We start from the raw sequence: 18,445 nt of genomic DNA on the forward strand, positions 1-18,445 counted from the left end.
GCTCAAAGGGCACTGCAATGCCAGCGTATCACTGGGTGAACCCGTGTAGGAGGGAAAGCAAGGGAAGAGAAAAGAAAGAAAGCCACAAAGAACTCCGCTTTGTGTAAGTGACTAGGAAGGGCAGGGGTCCCCAAACTAAGGTCCGTGGGCCAGATGCGGTCATTTACCTGGCCCCCACCATCAGTTTTATAATAGAATATTTTATATAAGTTTTAATAATATAATATATTATATATACATATAATATTGATAATAATATTATAATGTAACACAATATAATACTAATAATAACAATACCATATAGTAATATTATATATAATATACAGTAGAGTCTCACTTATCCAACATAAACGGTCCGGCAGAACGTTGGATAAGCGAGTATTAATATTAAAGAGAAGCCTATTAAACATCAAATTAGGTTATGATTTTACAAATTAAGCACCAAAAACATCATGTTATACAACAAATCTGAAAGAAAAAGTAGTTCAATAAGCAGTAATGCTACATAGTAATTACTGTATTTACGAATTTAGCACCAAAATATCATGATGTACTGAAAACATTGACTACAAAATGTCTTGGATAATCCAGAACGTTGGATAAGCGAATGTTGGATAAGTGAGACTCTACTGTATTACATATAATATTACTAATAATATTACAGAACAGTGGTATAGTACAACATAGTAATATACGATGCTAATATTGTGCTATGCTAATAATATAATATATTGTATGTACAGTACATCTAATTTGTAAGCCGTTCTGAGTCCCCTTTGGGGTGAGAAGGGCGGAATATAAATGTAGTAAATAAATGTAGTAAATAAATCAATAATAAATAAATAAAATTTAGACTTAGGCCCGCCCAAAGTCTGAATTGTCTTGAAGGCACACAACAACAACAACAACAACAATCCTAATTAATAATAATAATAATAATTTTATTCTTATACCCCGCCCCCATCTCCCCGAAGGGACTCGGGGCGGCTTACATGGGGTTAACTTGACTATCTCATTGGCCAGAAGCAGACCCACACTTCTCATTGAAATCCTGATAGGTTTATGTTGGTTAAATTGTTTTTATTTTTAAATATTGTATTGTTCTTTCATTGTTGTTGTTGTTGTTGTTTTGCACTACAAATAAGACATGTGCAGTGTGCATAGGAATTTTTCTACAAATGATAATTTGCCCCCTCAACAGTCTGAAGGATTGTGCACCGGCCCTCTGCTTAAAAGGTTTGAGGACCCCTGAGTTAGGCAATGCAGTGCCCTTGAGTGTGGCCTGAGTGTGGCTCAGTGACCTCCCAGGCTGCACGAAGGCCACCCTGCAGACCCCGTGGAGGGCATCACCTTGTTTGCCTTGGGCCACTCTCTCCTGGACGGCGGCTCGGAAAGGTGCCACGCCGGTGCCAGGCCCAATCAGGATCACAGGGGTCTCCGGGTCTTTGGGGAATTTCATCCCGCCTTTCTTCACCCAGAGAGGAACCCGGACGGACCCTGAAAGAAAGGGATCGAGTCAATTCCCAGCCACAGAGTCTGGCCTCTCCATCTCCGGACACATTTTTCACATTCTTGTTCCCCGGAGGGTTATTTTGGGCTCCTCTTCACACCTCTCTCTGGATGTGTTTCTGCCGCCCTTTGACGTTGCAAACATTCCTCGGCGGCCTTTTTCCTCCCATTTAGTTTTTCTCCCTGTTCTCTGTCTGTATAGCAACATTGTCATTGGGAAGACACTGAAGGGAGGACTGCAATATACTAGTCTTGCAGTCTGTCCTGCAGGTGCCCCTTGTCAACATCCTACAGAATCCCATATAGAGCTATGTTAACAAAGAACAAAATAATAGGTAAAGGAGCGAGAGGCCAGGGAAGGGAAGAAAGTGTAAAAGGTATGAGGGAAGAAGAGGAAGAAGGGATGAAAGTAGGGGGGCAACAGACCCTCCAACACCTTGGCTACATCTATATATATAAAAGAGTGATGGCATCAGGGCAGCGGACAAAACAACAAAACTACAGGCCCCCAACCTCGAAATTTGACAACACAACCCATCATTCACGGCTCAAGGTTGATACAACAAAAAGAAAAGAAAAATAAAGTCCTAATTACAGGGAGAGGAATAATAGTTTTTATCCAATTGCTGCCAGTTTGAAGGCTAAGCTCCGCCCATTTGGTCTCCTAGCAACCTACTCAGCCCAGGGGACAGGCACAGTTAGGCCTCACTTAGGCCTCTTCCACAGATTATCAGATCTGAACTGGATTATATGGCAGTGTAGACTCAAGGCCCTTCCAAACAGCAATATAACCCATTTAGAATCTTATATTATCTGCTTTGAACTGGATTATCTTGACTCCACACTGCCATATAATCCACTTCAGTGTGCATACTAAACATAAAGACAACCATACAACAGACATTCAGTACCACCACTACCTCAACAATTTCTCACCAACACCACCAGACAACACCACAGCAACGCGTGGCCGGGCACAGCTAGTCACATATATAACTAGTGAAGGGACACAAAGGGCCTGATTTAATTTGATTCAATCTGATTCATAAATAGCAATGGTATTCAGAATGGTTTGATTAACTAATGTATTTATTATTTATCTACTTACAGTATTTATATTCCGCCCTTCTCATCCTGAAGTGGACTCAGGGCGGATCACACTGCACACACATAAGGCAAACATTCAATGTCATAACATAGAACAGAAACAGAGACAAACGCAGGCACGGGCTGGCCTCGAACTCATGACCTCTTGGTCAGAGTGATTTGTTGCAGCTGGCTGCTAACCAGCCTGCGCCACAGCCCGGCCTGCGTTTAAATAGTCTTCTTAATATAGTAGAGTCTCACTTATCCAAGCCTTGCTTATCCAAGTTTCTGGATTATCCAAGCCATTTTTGTAGTCAATGTTATCAATACATCGTGATATTTTGGTGCTAAATTTGTAAATACAGCAATTACTACATAGCATTACTGCGTATTGAACTACTTTTTCTGTCAAATTTGTTGTATAACATGATGTTTTGGTGCTTATTTGTAAAATCATAACCTAATTTGATGTTTAATAGGCTTTTCCTTGATCCCTCCTTATTATCCAAGATATTCGCTTATCCAAGGTTCTGCCGGCCCGTTTAGCTTGGATAAGTGAGACTCTACTGTAGTTAGAAGATGTCAGTAAGAAATGTTTGTCACAAACATCAACAAATGGCCAGCAACAAAACAAGCCCATTGCCTTCCTGGGGATGCAAAGGAAATCAATTGACCAGGAACTCACACATGCGGGCAGGGCAATAAAATACCATGGGGAGAGTCATTTGCCTTTGCATGTGCCTGCAAGTAGGCAGAATCAGTTTCAAACTGCCTGGATGCCAATTTGAACCCCCTTTAAAAATAAAAGTCTCAGTGTCCCTGGCATTGCCCCGCGACCTTGACAAGGCGTTGGCTATCTCTCCCCAAGAGCAGGGTATCTCTCATACCATGCTATGCTAGTTTTATATATATGTATATATGTGTATATATATATATACACACACACACACACACACACACACACACATATATATATGTGTGTGTGTTTATATATATATACACACAATATAGTTTACAATAATATAAAATAATTATAACATATTATATATACATACAATATTCATAATATTATATTGTAATACGATATAATACTAATAATACAATATAATATTAATTATATATTATATTTTACATGTAATATTACTAATAATATTACAATATATTGATACAGTACAATATGGTAATTTATTGCCAGTTATAATATAGCATAGCACAATAATATTATATTATTATAATATATTATTATAATATATTATATTATAATAATATATATTATTATAATATTATATAATAATAATAATAATAATAATAATAATAATAATAATAATAATAATAATATAATAAACAGGCCCAGGTTGTGGCGCAAGCTGGTGAGCAGCCAGCTGCAGCCAGCTGAGACCAATCACTCTGACCAAGAGATCATGAGTTCGAGGCCAGATCGGAGCCTGCGTTTGTCTCTGTCTTTGTTCTATGTCAAGGCATTGAATGTTTGCCTTATATGTGTAATGTGATCTGCCCTGAGTCCCCTTCGGAGTGAGAAGGGCGGAATATAAATACTGTAAATAAATAAATAATATAATATTGTATGTAAATTTAATTTGTAAGCCGCTCTGAGTCCCCTTCGGGGTGAGAATGGCGGCATATAAATGTAGCAAATAAATAAAACCTTAGAAACAGTTCTAGATGTGAGGATCAGAGATGGTGTTTTGTTTCAGTTTGATTTTGATAGATGGACATTTGTTGTCTGTTGTTTTGATAAATGTCAGGATGAAACAAGATGAAAGAAGGAGGGGGCGTGGGAACAAGGAAGGTTGTGAAGTGAATGGTACCCCGCAAGAATATTATAATATTATAAAGTGCCACTCTTTTTCATGATGGTCACCTGCAGCTCTATTTGCAAATAAATCTGTGTATTTCTATCTCCTCTGCCTCCTGGTTCCTTTGTTGGAAAACCGGCACTAGGGGTTTCTGCAAAGCCATCCGAGCCTCAACACTAGCATGAAGCGATAGCTGAGGGGATGGAGGACAGCAGGCGGACAGCTTCCTCTCCCCACAATGGCCCCTCCTCTCCCCTCTGTGCCCCCACTTTACCGTTCTGGGGGTCAAGGGAGGCCAGCCAGGTGGAGCAGAGGCCGCGCCGGGGCCGGCTGAGGAAGGTCTTGTACTGGACCACGGCCAGGAGGATCTCCAGGCGGTCGGGACGGACCTGCAGGGCGGGCAGCAACAGCATTAGGAATGGAGACCCTCCCTGGAGCAACTCAAGCCCAGGACTTGAGGAAATGGCCAGGGGATTCTGAGAGTTACAGTCAGTCCTCATCGCCTTTCCCCAAACCCGAGCCTCAAAGACATTGACAAATTAAAACAAGTCCTAGGAAAGAGCAGCAGTTGCCACTGTTGGTAGGTGTCTACCAAACCCTACAAAAGCGTTCTCTCTAGGCATTTGTAGGTCTTCCAGCACAGTTCTGGGGTCAAATTCGGATCCTATGGTCAACTTGAGACCCATGGCCCCTGTGCTGCATCCCTTCTCCTACATCCAGCTTTGGAATTCAGCTCCATAAGCGTGGAGAGAATTGCACTCTATAATAATAATAATTTTATTTTTTCGTGTCACGAGCGACTTGAGAAACTACAAGTCGCTTCTGGAGTGAGAGAATTGGTCGTCTGCAAGGATGTTGCCTAGGGGATGCCTGGATGTTTTTGATGTTTTTACCATCCTTGTGGGAGGCTTCTCTCATGTCCCCGCATGGAGCTGGAGCTGATAGAGGGAGCTCATCCGCGCTCTCCCCGGGTGGGATTCGAACCTGGCAGCCTTCAGGTCAACAACCCAACTTTCAAGTCACAAGGCTTTAACCCACTACTCCACCGGGGGCTCCAATAATAATAATAATAATAATAATTTTATTTTTATACCCCGTCTCCATCTCCCCGTAGGGACTTGGGGCAGCTTACATGGGGCCAAAGCCCGGACAAATACAGTAACAAACATAAAACAACATCAAATAACAGAAACCATGCGCAAATAAACATTAAAAATGAGCATAAAAGTAAAATAACAAACATTAGTCAAACACAAGTTAAAACACAGCAATCTATATATATAAGAGTGATGGCATCACGGCGACCCACAAAACAACAAAACTACAGGCCCCCCAACCTCGAAATTTGACAACACAACCCATCATCCATGCCTCTAGGTTGATACAACAAAAAGAAAAGAAAAATAAAGTCCTAATTAGAGAGAGAGGAATAATTGCTTTTATCCAATTGCTGCCAGTTAGAAGGCTAAGCTCCTCCAACTTGGTCTCCTAGCAACCCAATAAAAAAATAATAATAAACACTAAAAATTAATACAATAAAATACTATAATAAGAGAAAATAACTAAAAATAATACAAGAAAATAATAAAATATAATAAATAAAAATATAACTTACAATAAAATTAATAAAAAATTGCAAATAATGTCAAATAAAAATTACACAACAATTTTTAACCAATACCACCACCACTTTGCCACAGCAACGCGTGGCCGGGCACAGCTAGTAGAGTCATAAAAATGAACTGGGCAAAAGTGTGCTAAGTGAGTTTTGCAAACAAGAGGTAGCCAAAAGTGCTATAAGATCACGGGAAAGCAAATGGGGCTGAACCCTGTGGCTATATCGGCGAGATTAACAATGCAAAGGTACAACTGATCAAGAAGTAATCGCCAGTACGAAATTTATCATACAAATGGGCAGTACTTATCCAAAGTCCTGTGTGAAGAGCTAAGTTTTCAGGATCTATGGTTCCAGCTGCAGATCTATGAACTTAGGTGGTTGTTTTTTTTTTTCATATCAGGAGCGACTTGAGAAACTGCAAGTTGCTTCTGGTGTGAGAGAATTGGCCATCTGCAAGGATGTTGCCCAGGGGACTCCCGGATATTTGATATTTTATTTATTCATTTAATACAGTATTTCTACCCCGCCCTTCTCACTCAATAAGGGGACTCAGGGCAGCTTACAATATGAAACACACACATAAAAATTACAATAGCATTTCAATTCAGTTTAAAATTATATTTTATCATCCTTGTGGGATGGGAAGCTGTAAACCCATGGCGCCACCAGGGGCTCCATGGAGCTCGCTGAGGATGAATGAGAGGGAGCCATGTTGGCCCAGCGCCATCTGCAGGAAGCACACAACTAGCCTTTGAAAAGGGGTTCCCGAAAGACCCCATCCCCGTTTCCTTACCAGCATGGAGGACGCAATGGAGAAGGCCCGGGGCCTGATCCGTGGAATGAGGTCGAAGAGATAGTCGCAGGGGATTGCACACGTCGTGTGGGGGAAGTCGCTGAGGACCTTGGAGGGGGCAAAAAGGAAAGTGTGTATACAAACACACACATATACATATTATTAATAATAATAATAATAATGTGATTTTGTGATACAAAATCCAGCATATCTATCTTGTTTGCTGTGACATAATAAAATAATAATAATAATAATTATTATTATTATTCAAGATTGAACTTCAAAGACTCTGGCAGAAACCAGTACAGATGGTCCCAGTGGTAATGGGCACACTCGGTGCCGTGCCAAAAGATCTCAGCCGGCATTTGGAAACAATAGACATTGACAAAATCATGATCTGCCAACTGCAAAAGGCCAACCGACTGGGATCTGCGCGCATCATCCAAAAATACATCACACAGTCCTAGACACTTGGGAAGTGTTCGACTTGTGATTTTGTGATACGACATCCAGCATATCTATCTTGTTTGCTGTGTCATACTATGTCACTGTGTCAATAATAATAATAATAATAATAATAATAATAATAATACCTTTATTTATACCCCGCCACCATTTCCCCATGGGGACTCGGGATGGCTTACATGGGGCCAAGCCCAAACAACATAATTAAGCAAAAAACAACAACAACATAAATACATACATTTTTCAAAATCCAATGATCATAGGGACAGAAAGTGAGGTGCAATCGTCTGAACAGGAGCACAAATAGCAAAGCAAATGTCACAGGAGTGGTAACCATTCCCCATGCTTATCTATCTATCTATCTATCTATCTATCTATCTATCTATCTATCATCAATCTATCAATCATATCTGTGACTAGCTGGCCCTCTGTCAGGAGTGTTTGGATGATATCTAAACTAAGAGGGAGCCATGAGGAGAGTTCCATCTTGTCTCTTTGCATCAGCTGGAGGCCCTCCCCGCAATAACATGCTATGCTAGTTTTATATATATGTATATATGTGTATATATATGTATACACACACACATATATATATGTGTGTGTGTGTGTGTATATATATATATATAGATATACACACAATATAATTTACAATAATATATAATAATTATAACATATTGTATATACATATAATATTCATATTATATTGTAATACGATATAATACTAATAATACAATATAATAATATTAATTATATATTATAATTTACATGTAATATTACTAATAATATTACAATATATTGATACAGTACAATATAGTAATCTATTACCAGTATTGTACTATGCTAATATAATATTGTATGTAAATTTAATTTGTAAGCCGCTCTGAGTCCCCTTCGGGGTGAGAAGGGCGGCCTATAAATGTAGCAAATAAATAAATATCTTCCTTCCTGGCAGAAGCAAGTAGGATTGGATGGTCCTTGGAGGTCCCTTCCATGATCCAATTCCTCTTACTCCAAATAAGAAAAATAAACGCTAGCAAGCCATGGAGTCCAGCTTTCTTTGGAGCAGAATTTCTTCCACTGCGGGGCCAAGCAAAGGGGACTCTCAGGAAGCCTTCTGGGGTCAAAGGCGAGACCCCGTCCCCCCCGAAACCCTCACCTCCAGGGTGGTCCTGCGTGGGCGGTTGCAGTAAGCGTAGAGGTCCTCCTGGCCCTGAGCGGAGCTGAACTCCCGCAGCTTCTCTCGCTCCAAGTCGTCCGTGGAGAAATGGGAGAGGAGCTCGAAGAAGGAGCGCCGGGGGACACAGGTGATGTCCAGGTAATGGGTGACCAGGTGACGGACGGAGCAGGGCTGGGGCAGCTGGGCAGGGAGCGAAGAACCTGGGGAGCAAGGCACGACGGGGGCATAAATAAATAGCTAAATTATAAATAAAGTGCCCAAGATGAAAGGATTTGGCTTCCAGAGGCTGAGCCTCTTTTGGAGCAACCAGACCCTCAGAGCTGCTGTTTAGGGGCTCTGTGTTAATGCCGGCTCTTTCTAACAGGCAATGGCCCAGGAAAATCCCTCCTCCAGGCTCCCCTGGTACCTGGTTCGGTCGGCCTCAGGACAAAGCGCCTCTCCGGGTCCAAACGCAGGAGGCGGCAGAAGAGCTGCACTTCCTCGGGAGGGTTGCGGGGCTGGATCATGACCACGTCGCCCGCGGTGTACCTGCCAAAAGAGGAGGGGCTCTTCAACAGGGCTTCTTCAAAAACATAATCATGTCAGACCCACTTTGTCTCTTACAAGCTTAGGGGATGCAGTGGATGAAGACTCTTTGGAGGATTTTAAGCACAGGCTGGATGGCCATCTGTTGGGGGTGCTTTCTTGCGATTTATTTATTTCCATCCTTTCTATCCCACCCTTCTCACCCGAAGGGACTCAGGGCGGCTTACAAAACTGGCAGAATTCGATGCCAATACACAACAATACAAAAGAATAAAACGTAAGTAGTGAAAAACAGATTTAAAACAATACCAAATACTTGAGCCATTCATCTATAGAACCTTAGTCCAGACTGAGTCAAAGCCAACAAAACTTATTCTTTGAACATTTTGAACCTGCCTGACGGCCGGAAGAACGGGGGGCCAGGAAGACATCATATCAACCTGAGAGCCAGGAAGATAGTTCCATCTTGTCTTCTGTGCCATAGCAACATGCTATGCTAATTTTACATACCATATATAATTTATAATAATTTATAAATATATAATATATTGCATATACATATAATATTGATAATAATATTATAATGGAATACAATATTATATTACTAATAAAATTATTTATATATTATATTATATATTGAATGTAATATTACTAATAATATTACCGTATAATGATATAGTACAACATAGTAATGTAATGTTTATATTGTGCTATGCTAATAATATATTGTATGTTCATTTGATTTGTAAGCCGCTCTGAGTCCCCTTCGGGGTGAGAAAAGCGGGATATAAATGTAGTAAATAAATAAATAAACTAGATGGCCTTCCAACTCTAGATTCTAGGTTTCTTTAACAGGCTGGATGGCCATCTCTTAAGAGGGCTTGGGTCACCATCTTGGCAGAAAAGGATTGGACTGGATGACCCTTGGGATCTCTTCCAATTCTAGGATTATTTATGTATCCTATATGTATGTCCATCTCAATCCTATCTACCGTATATACTCGAGTATAAGCCGACCTGAATATAAGCCGAGGCACCTAATTTTACCACAAAAGAACCTGGGAAAACATTGACTCAAGTATAAGCCGAGGGTGGTAAATTTCAGAAATAAAAATAGATACCAATAAAATTACATTAATTGAGGCATCAGTAGGTTAAATGTTTTTGAATATTTACATAAAGCTCTAATTTAAGATAAGACTGCCCAACTCTGATGAAATCATTATTCTCATCTTCTTCAATGTAAATGTGCTTTAATAATAATAGAGTAAAATAATACATGTAATAATAATAATAATAATAATAATAATAATAATAAATACAGAAAAATAATACATATACAGTAGAGTCTCACTTATCCAACACTCGCTTATCCAACGTTCTGGATTATCCAACGCATTTTTGTAGTCAATGTTTTCAATACACTGTGATATTTTGGTGCTAAATTCGTAAATACAGTAATTACAACATAACTTTACTGCGTATTGAACTACTTTTTCTGTCAAATTTGTTGTATAACATGATGTTTTGGTGCTTAATTTGTAAAATCATAACCTAATTTGATGTTTAATAGGATTTTCCTTAATCCCTCCTTATTATCCAACATATTCGCTTATCCAACTTTCTGTCAGCCCGTTTATGTTGGATAAGTGAGACTCTACTGTAATAATAAATAGAGTAAAATAATAAATGTAATAATGATAAGATCAGAGTGAAATAATAAATTTATTTATTTATTTATTTATTTCCATCATTTATATGCCACCCTTCTCACCCGAAGGGACTCAGGGCGCCTCACAATCTGGCAAATTCAATGCCGGTATACAGTACAAAAATAAAACATAGCAATTAAAACAATCAATTTAAAACAATCCAATAAATACATTTAAAATAATCCATTCGTCCACATAAACCTTGCACGTAAACCTTAGTCCGGACCGAGTTAAAGCCATCATAATTCATTCATTAAATGCTTAATAATACAGTAGAGTCTCACTTATCCAACATAAACGGGCCGGCAGAATGTTGGATAAGCAAATATGTTGGATAATAAGGAGGCATTAAGGAAAAGCTTATTAAACATCAAATTAGGTTATGATTTTACAAATGAAGCATCAAAACATCATGTTAGACAACAAATTTGGCAGAAAAAGTAGTTCAATACGCAGTAATGCTATGTAGTAATTCCTGTATTTATGAATTTAGCACCAAAATCTCACGATATATTGAACACATTGACTACAAAAATGCGTTGGATAATCCAGAACGTTGGATAAGCGAGTGTTGGATAAGTGAGACTCTACTGTAACAATAAAATAGAGTAAAATAAATGTAATAGTAGCAACAATAATAGAGAAAAATAATAAATGTACCATATATTCTCGAGTATAAGCTGACCCAAATATAAGCCAACCAGGACCCTCACCCGAGTATAAGCCGCGGGGGGCTTTTTCAGTCTTAAAAAAAGGGCTGAAAAACTAGGCTTATACTCGAGTATATACAGTATCTATTTGTTCTTTTTCTCAATCGTATCTATGGCTGGAGAGCCATCTGTGAGGGCTTGGATGGTGTCCTTCCTGGCAAAAAGGGGTGGGACTGGATGGCCCTTGGGGTCCCTTCCCACTCTAGGAATCTATGATTCTCACACGCAGACATTTGGACGCAACTTGCCATGTTTCTTTGCCTGCTGTTCTCTGGCCAAAGCACAACAGGCGCTAAGGAAACTCACTCGAACCCAGAGCCGGCGATGTCGAACTCAATGAGGCGGACGTCTTGGAAGTGCGATTCAGACGTCACGCGCCGATTGGACACCATCCGAGAAGCAAAAGGGCACAGCTCTGAAGGGTGGTCCCGAAGGGGCTGCTCCTCCTCGCAAGTGGTGCTGCCTTCTTCTTCTTCTTCTTCCAGAAACTGGAAGGTGAATTTGGGCGGCAAACTGCAGGAAAGATGGCAAAACCCGCTTGTGTGGAAGCAATAAAAGTCTGATATCTCTTCTAGTGTTCAAGGGCAGGAGAGATGCATCAACCTAGACTTATTTGAGTGTGAGGTTCCAATTTGAAAAAATAAATAACTCTCTACTACACATTTTTTAATCTACTTATACGTGTTTTATTTTTTATTGTTATTATTATTGTTGTTGTTGTTATATCATCCCCCCTCCCCTTACTTAGTAAAGTTGTAATGGAAAAGTCTAAAACTGATACGAAATATGCTTTAAAATAGGGTTGTTGTATGTCTTTCGGGCTGTGTGGCCATGTTCCAGAAGCATTCTCTCCTGACATTTCGCCCACATCTATGGCAGGCATAGATGTGGGCGAAACGTCAGGAGAGAATGCTTCTGAAACATGGCCACACAGCCCGAAAGACATACAACAACCCTGTGATCCCGGCCATGAAAGCCTTCGACAACACATGATTTAAAATGTTTTTGGATTTGATTTTTCTTTATTGTCGGATTGTATGCAATATAATATGTTTAAGATACTGTAAAATGAGAATAATACTTATACATTTTGATTGATAAATTAATAATAATAATAGTAATTATAAAACACGTGTAAGTAGATAAAAAGTGTGCAGTAGAGAGATATGTAAAGTTGTAATGGAAAAGTTAAAAACTGATAAGAAATATGCTTAAAGATGTTCTTGATTTTTTTTTACTGTCGAATTGTATATACAGTAGTCTCACTTATCCAACACTCGCTTATCCAACGTTCTGGATTATCCAACACTTTTTTGTAGTCAATGTTTTCAATACATCCTGATATTTTAGTGCCAAGTTCGTAAGTACAGTAATTTCTACATAGCATTACTGTGTATTGAACTACAGTACTTTTTCTGTCAAATTTGTGGTATAACATGATGTTTTGGTCCTTAATTTGTAAAAGCATAACCTAATTTGATGTTTAATAGGCTTTTCCTTAATCTCTCCTTATTTCCAACATATTTGCTTATCTAACATTCTGCTGGCCCATTTATGTTGGATAAGTGAGACTCTACTGTAATATGATATGTTTAAGATATTGTAAAGTGAGGAATGTAAACTTAAACTTATACTTTTGACTGATAAATTAATAAAAAAATAAGAAAAAAATAGAAAATAAAATAAATAAATAAAGCAGTTAGTTATATTCTGGTCCCCAGCTCTTACTTTCCTTTCCACTTACATGGTTTCTGGGCTGATTATTTGGAGGCCGGGAGGTAAGGGGTGCAGCGCCAGGACCTTGCCCCACAAGTCCAGCAGCCAGGGGTCAATCACCGCATCCGGGCTACAAACAACAGCAGGAAAGGGAGCCATTTTGGATGGGTTAAAAACAAAGCAGAATCCTCAGAGGGAGGGGGACAGTCTCTCGGCATTGCCAGACCACATGGGATCTAGTCACTGTCCTCTCACCCAAGGTCATGGCGGTCATCCCCCAGGGCAACGGGGGTCAAGGGGTGGCCCCCCAGTTGCAGCAGCCGCTTGTGCAGTTTCTTGGCCACGAAGTTGAACCTGAGCAGAGATGCCACGGAGAGAGAGGGAAAGCTAGCAATTATACAATTACAACCCAGTATAAATTTTAAAACACAGTAAATACAATCACTAAAAACAATTTTAAATATTTGTGTAATGTATAATAATAATAATAACTTTATTTATACCCCATCACCATCTCCCCGCGGGGACTCGGGGCGGCTTACAATGAGGATATGGCAACAACATAGCATACAATGCACACAATCAACTAAAACAATGAGATTTTAAAACAATGCAATACAAGATAAAAACAACGTAATAGTTACTTAAAAACTGGAACAGATTATACAGGTTAAAATACAGTTAAGATATAATAAATACAATTAAAATCACATTTAAAATTCCTAATCCCTCCCAGAAGTCACCCACAACCTCAACAATAAAAATAATAATACTCCCAGTCTTCCCAGAATCCCACCCACAAGCTCTCTAACAACAACAATATTTTTAGAGACTTCGAAACTAAGACATGCTTTGGACTACAATTCCCAAAATTTCATTCCTCAGTTATTATCCTGGCAGCTGCAGTCCTGAAAAGTACCATTCCAAAGCTCTGGTCCAAGATCATATTTTGATATCAGGAAGGTGTTCCCATAATCCTGCCCCGGACACAAGCTTCCAATGACAGACCTCTCTATAGGTCCAAAACATCCCTGGATAGGAGACGGAGGGGGGCTGCCATTGCATCATGGACAAGGCAGGAAGCGCCACTTACTTGGGATATGAGGAATCTCCAAGCCCCAGAACGGCATAATCCATCTGACAAAGGGAACTGGGGGGCAAGTTCTTCCGGAAGATGAACCGCCAGAAATTCTAGACCAAAGTCAACCAAAAAGCAGGCTGTGAGACTGGGGCTGATGCTCAGGAAACCTGCTACAGATTGTGGCCCTGCAGTGTTTTGTTCATTCTGCCTCACTACTTCTTCCAGCACAACCAGCTTTACATGTACACATCACATGCTCTCTAAGGAACGGCTTCCCCAGGGTCTCAGAAGGCTCCTCCCTGGGAGTGGTGGAAGTGAAGAAGCATCAACACTTGTATATAGAGACCAATCAGAGACAGAGGGGACCTTGGCCAGCACTTGAAAACAACCAGCACCATCTGTCAGCTGCAAAAGGCCACCCTACTTGGATCTGCATGCATTATTCACCGATACATCACATAATCCTAGACACTTGTGTGAGCCAATACAGCCAGCATAGTGATCTTGTTTGCAGTGGACTCATCATGTTATGTATCTAATAATAATACAGTGTTCCCTCACTACTTCACGGTTCACTTTTCGCGGATTTACTGTTTTGTGGTTTTTCAATAAACTCTAAAAGAATATTATAAATCATAAAAAAATTACTAAGGAAGGGAGGAAGGAGAAGCCAAAGGGAGAGAAAAGGAGCCCAAGCAGCAACAGGAGGAGAAGGAGGTGATTTATCAACACACGATGGGTTGATAAAGACTTAAAATAGTGTATAACTACTAAAATAATGTATAAATATTAAAATAAATATAGTGTCCCTACTTTGTGGATTTTCACTTATTGCAGGTGGTCCTGGAACATAATGTCAAGGACAGAACGCCACAAGATTCAAAGTAACAGAGTTTATTAGATTACAGAACTCAAAAATGCCCGTAAAAACACAAGGGCCAGGCAATTTTTGCCTTTAGGAGCAAAAAGGGGACAAAAGTAAATGTTCAAAAGATAAACCGGATTAAACCGGAGTTTAATCCGGGTAAAAACAAACTGCTTGCTTCAGCCTAGGTATTAACAGAACGAAAGCCAAAGAACAAAAGATACAAAGAATGCAACTAATTGGCAGCAGATTCCTCTCTGCTGCCAGCACTGTGCTTAGAGTAACTTGCGTCGCTCCCACACACACACAGTAGACAGGATCTCCAACACGAGCAATTCAGCCAAGGATTGTAGAAGTAGAGTAGACCAGTTCCGTTCCGTAAATCAAAGCCAGAAGCAGACGTTTGTAGTTTTTCCAAGTCCAAGAAGGGGGGAAGACAAGCCGTGGTCAGTTCAGTCCGGGTTCTCAAAGCAGGAGATGGCGTCCGTCAGAAAGACGACGGAAGGTCAAGCTAATAAGAGTAAGCACAGGTTTGCACAAACAAATGCCCACACAATCCCTCCCGCCGTCTGACCCTGGATTTCAATCAACTTACGTCACAGCACAGGAAAGCACACAAGTCTTCAGGGAAGCGTCCCACACACACACGGATCCCAAGCGTTTGCCCAGATTACCTTGCCCGACGCAATTTGCAATTGCTCCCAAGCCCCATTTTATGCCAGTTACAAATCTTCATCACTGTCAGCTGTCCTCCTTAACCCGGGCGTTTCCTCATCACTTTCCTCGTCAGAGCTGGAACACCTCTGACTACGCCCAACAGCATCTCCAGCTGTGGATCCCGTCCCATCCCTCCAGCTAAGCCATGGGTCTAATCCTGAAGGTCCCCATTCATCTTCTGTCCCATCATGGCCAGTGGCCCCCAATTCCTCCCTTACCCGAGTCCAATCCATCTCATCCTCCTCTGAGCTAACCAGCCCTTCCTCCATTCTCTCCGTGAACCCTTCGAAAGACTCTTCGTCAGAGGGTGCTGCAAATATGTCTCGCAGTCTTTTTCTCTCTCGCTCCTCGAGAGTATCCGACTCTCGAGGAGTCTTACGCCCACGCCTGTCAGAAACAGAGCCACGAGGCTCAATCATAACACTATCCCCTCTCACAAAGGCCTCCTCCCCCGATGGCGGAGAAGTGGCAGTGATACCCTCCGCTATAGCACCACGACGACTAGAGGTATCAAGTTTCAACAGCGAACGATGAAAGACTGGATGGACCTTTAAACTAGACGGTAAACGCAAACGAAACGCAACAGAAGAAATCTTTTTAACGATAGGAAAGGGACCCAAATACCGAGGCGCAAACTTTCCCCCAGCCTGTTTAATATGTTTGGAAGATAACCATACCAAATCCCCTTCTTCCAACTCCTCCCCTGCCTGCCTGTGGCGGTCAGCCTGAGTCTTCTGCGTTGCCTTAGCTTCCAGCAGTAAGCGACGGGCAACATCATGCAATGCAGCCATTTCCGTAGAGCGGTACACAGGGTCCGAAGAGACCACATTGGTCGACGGCGCCACACCTCCCCGTGGGTGAAAACCATAAGTTAGCTCAAACGGCGTATGCTGACTAGATGTGTGCACCGCATTGTTGTAAGCAAATTCCGCCACCGGTAGCCACTTCACCCAAGCCGTGGGTTGATCTAAACAAAAACAACGCAGATATTGCTCTAAGAGCCCATTAACCCGTTCCGACTGTCCATCCGTTTGCGGATGAAAGGCTGAAGAAACGTTTAACTTAGTCCCCAAGCACTCATGGAAATGTTTCCAAAAGCGTGACACAAATTGCGGAGCCCTATCTGAAATAATCACCTCGGGTGCTCCGTGCAAACGATAGATGTGCTTAGTAAATAGTAAGGCCAACGTAGGGGCCGCCGGAATGGTTGAACAAGGAATAAAATGAGCCAGTTTACTAAATAAATCCACCACCACCCAAATACAAGTATAACCCCCAGACTTAGGCAAATCTGAAATGAAATCCATGGAAATGATTTGCCATGGCCTGTCCGGAACAGGTAAAGACGACAACAACCCTCTAGGGCGCCCAACAGGCGTCTTACTCTGCTGGCAAACGGCGCAGCTGTCACAAAAGCGCAGAATGTCTTGCCGCATCTTTGGCCACCAATAGCTCCTGGTAATGAGCTGCACGGTCTTGAATCTGCCAAAGTGCCCAGCCATGGGTTCGTCATGGTGGGCTCTAATCACCTCCAACCTGAGGGCCCCCACTGGTACGTAGACCTGCCCCCTGCGTACCAATACTCCGTCTTGATCTTGTAGATGCGGCAGTATGGTACGATTACCTGCTGAGAGCAGCATCAGTTGCTCCTGTGTCCACACATCATCCCTCTGAGCCTCAAGGATCTGGTCATGTAACCCGAGCTCATTATCTACAACACACAGAGAGGCAGTAGGCAAGATGGTCTGACATACAACCTGCTCATTGGTCTTAAACTCCGGCTTGCGGGATAAAGCATCGGCCCGCAAGTTTGCCTTCCCCTCTACGAACTGCACCTTGAAGTTAAACCTGGAGAAAAACAAAGCCCATCGGATTTGACGCTGGTTTAACTTCTTTGCTGTTTGCAAGTGCTCTAAATTCTTGTGATCAGATCTGACCACGATCTGGTGCCGTGCCCCTTCAAGCCAGTGCCGCCACACCTCAAACGCCACCTTAATCGCCAACAACTCCTTCTCCCATATGGTATAGTTCTGCTCGAAGGGTGTTAGTTGCCGCGAGTAAAATCCACAGGGACGCAAGGTCCCTGAGGAATCTTTCTGAGACAATACAGCCCCCAACGCGTAGCTAGAAGCGTCCGCTTCTACCACGAACGGTTTGTCAACATCAGGATGGGTTAGTATGTTGTCTGATTGAAAACTAGACTTAAGTTGTAGAAACGCCTCGTGAGCTTCCCGCCCCCACACAAATGGCTGTTTCTTGCGCAGAAGCTGCGTCAAAGGTACCGTGAGCTTTGCAAAATTCGGAATAAACTCCCGGTAGTAATTAGCAAAACCTAAGAACCTTTGTACATCCTTCTTAGTTTTCAGCTCCTGCCATGAGTTGACGGCGTCAACCTTATGTGGGTCCATTTTAAGTTCCCTACCTGACACTACATGACCTAGGAACTCCACTTCAGGCACATGAAAGACGCATTTGGAAGCCTTGGCGAAAAGCCCATTAGCCCGCAGTCGGTGCAGAACCTGCTTGACATGTTGACGATGTTCTTTCTCGTCCTTAGAAAAAATCAAGATATCATCCAAATAAATCACTAAAAATTGGTCAATTAGGTCCCTGAACACATCGTTCATGAACCTCTGGAAGACCGCAGGAGCATT

General features: G+C 41.4%; 1 protein-coding gene across 7 annotated transcripts in view; it reads right to left on the minus strand.

Annotated features, from left to right (window-relative positions):
* ndor1 (NADPH dependent diflavin oxidoreductase 1) overlaps positions 1-18,445 on the minus strand; it is a 71,453-nt gene that overhangs the window by 43,814 nt on the left and 9,194 nt on the right. For all 7 annotated transcript variants that reach the window (XM_062959124.1, XM_062959130.1, XM_062959127.1 and 4 more), the window contains exons 4-12: positions 14,222-14,319; positions 13,384-13,482; positions 13,157-13,258; positions 11,719-11,925; positions 8,872-8,993; positions 8,445-8,665; positions 6,824-6,931; positions 4,687-4,801; positions 1,351-1,497 (exon numbers count right to left, since the gene is read on the minus strand). In XM_062959124.1, coding sequence (XP_062815194.1) covers positions 1,351-1,497; positions 4,687-4,801; positions 6,824-6,931; positions 8,445-8,665; positions 8,872-8,993; positions 11,719-11,925; positions 13,157-13,258; positions 13,384-13,482; positions 14,222-14,319 — 1,219 coding nt within the window. The remainder of the gene's footprint in view (positions 1-1,350; positions 1,498-4,686; positions 4,802-6,823; positions 6,932-8,444; positions 8,666-8,871; positions 8,994-11,718; positions 11,926-13,156; positions 13,259-13,383; positions 13,483-14,221; positions 14,320-18,445) is intronic.

The sequence above is a fragment of the Anolis carolinensis genome, unplaced genomic scaffold, assembly GCF_035594765.1.
Source record: "Anolis carolinensis isolate JA03-04 unplaced genomic scaffold, rAnoCar3.1.pri scaffold_7, whole genome shotgun sequence".
Classification (NCBI taxonomy): Eukaryota; Metazoa; Chordata; class Lepidosauria; order Squamata; family Dactyloidae; genus Anolis; species Anolis carolinensis.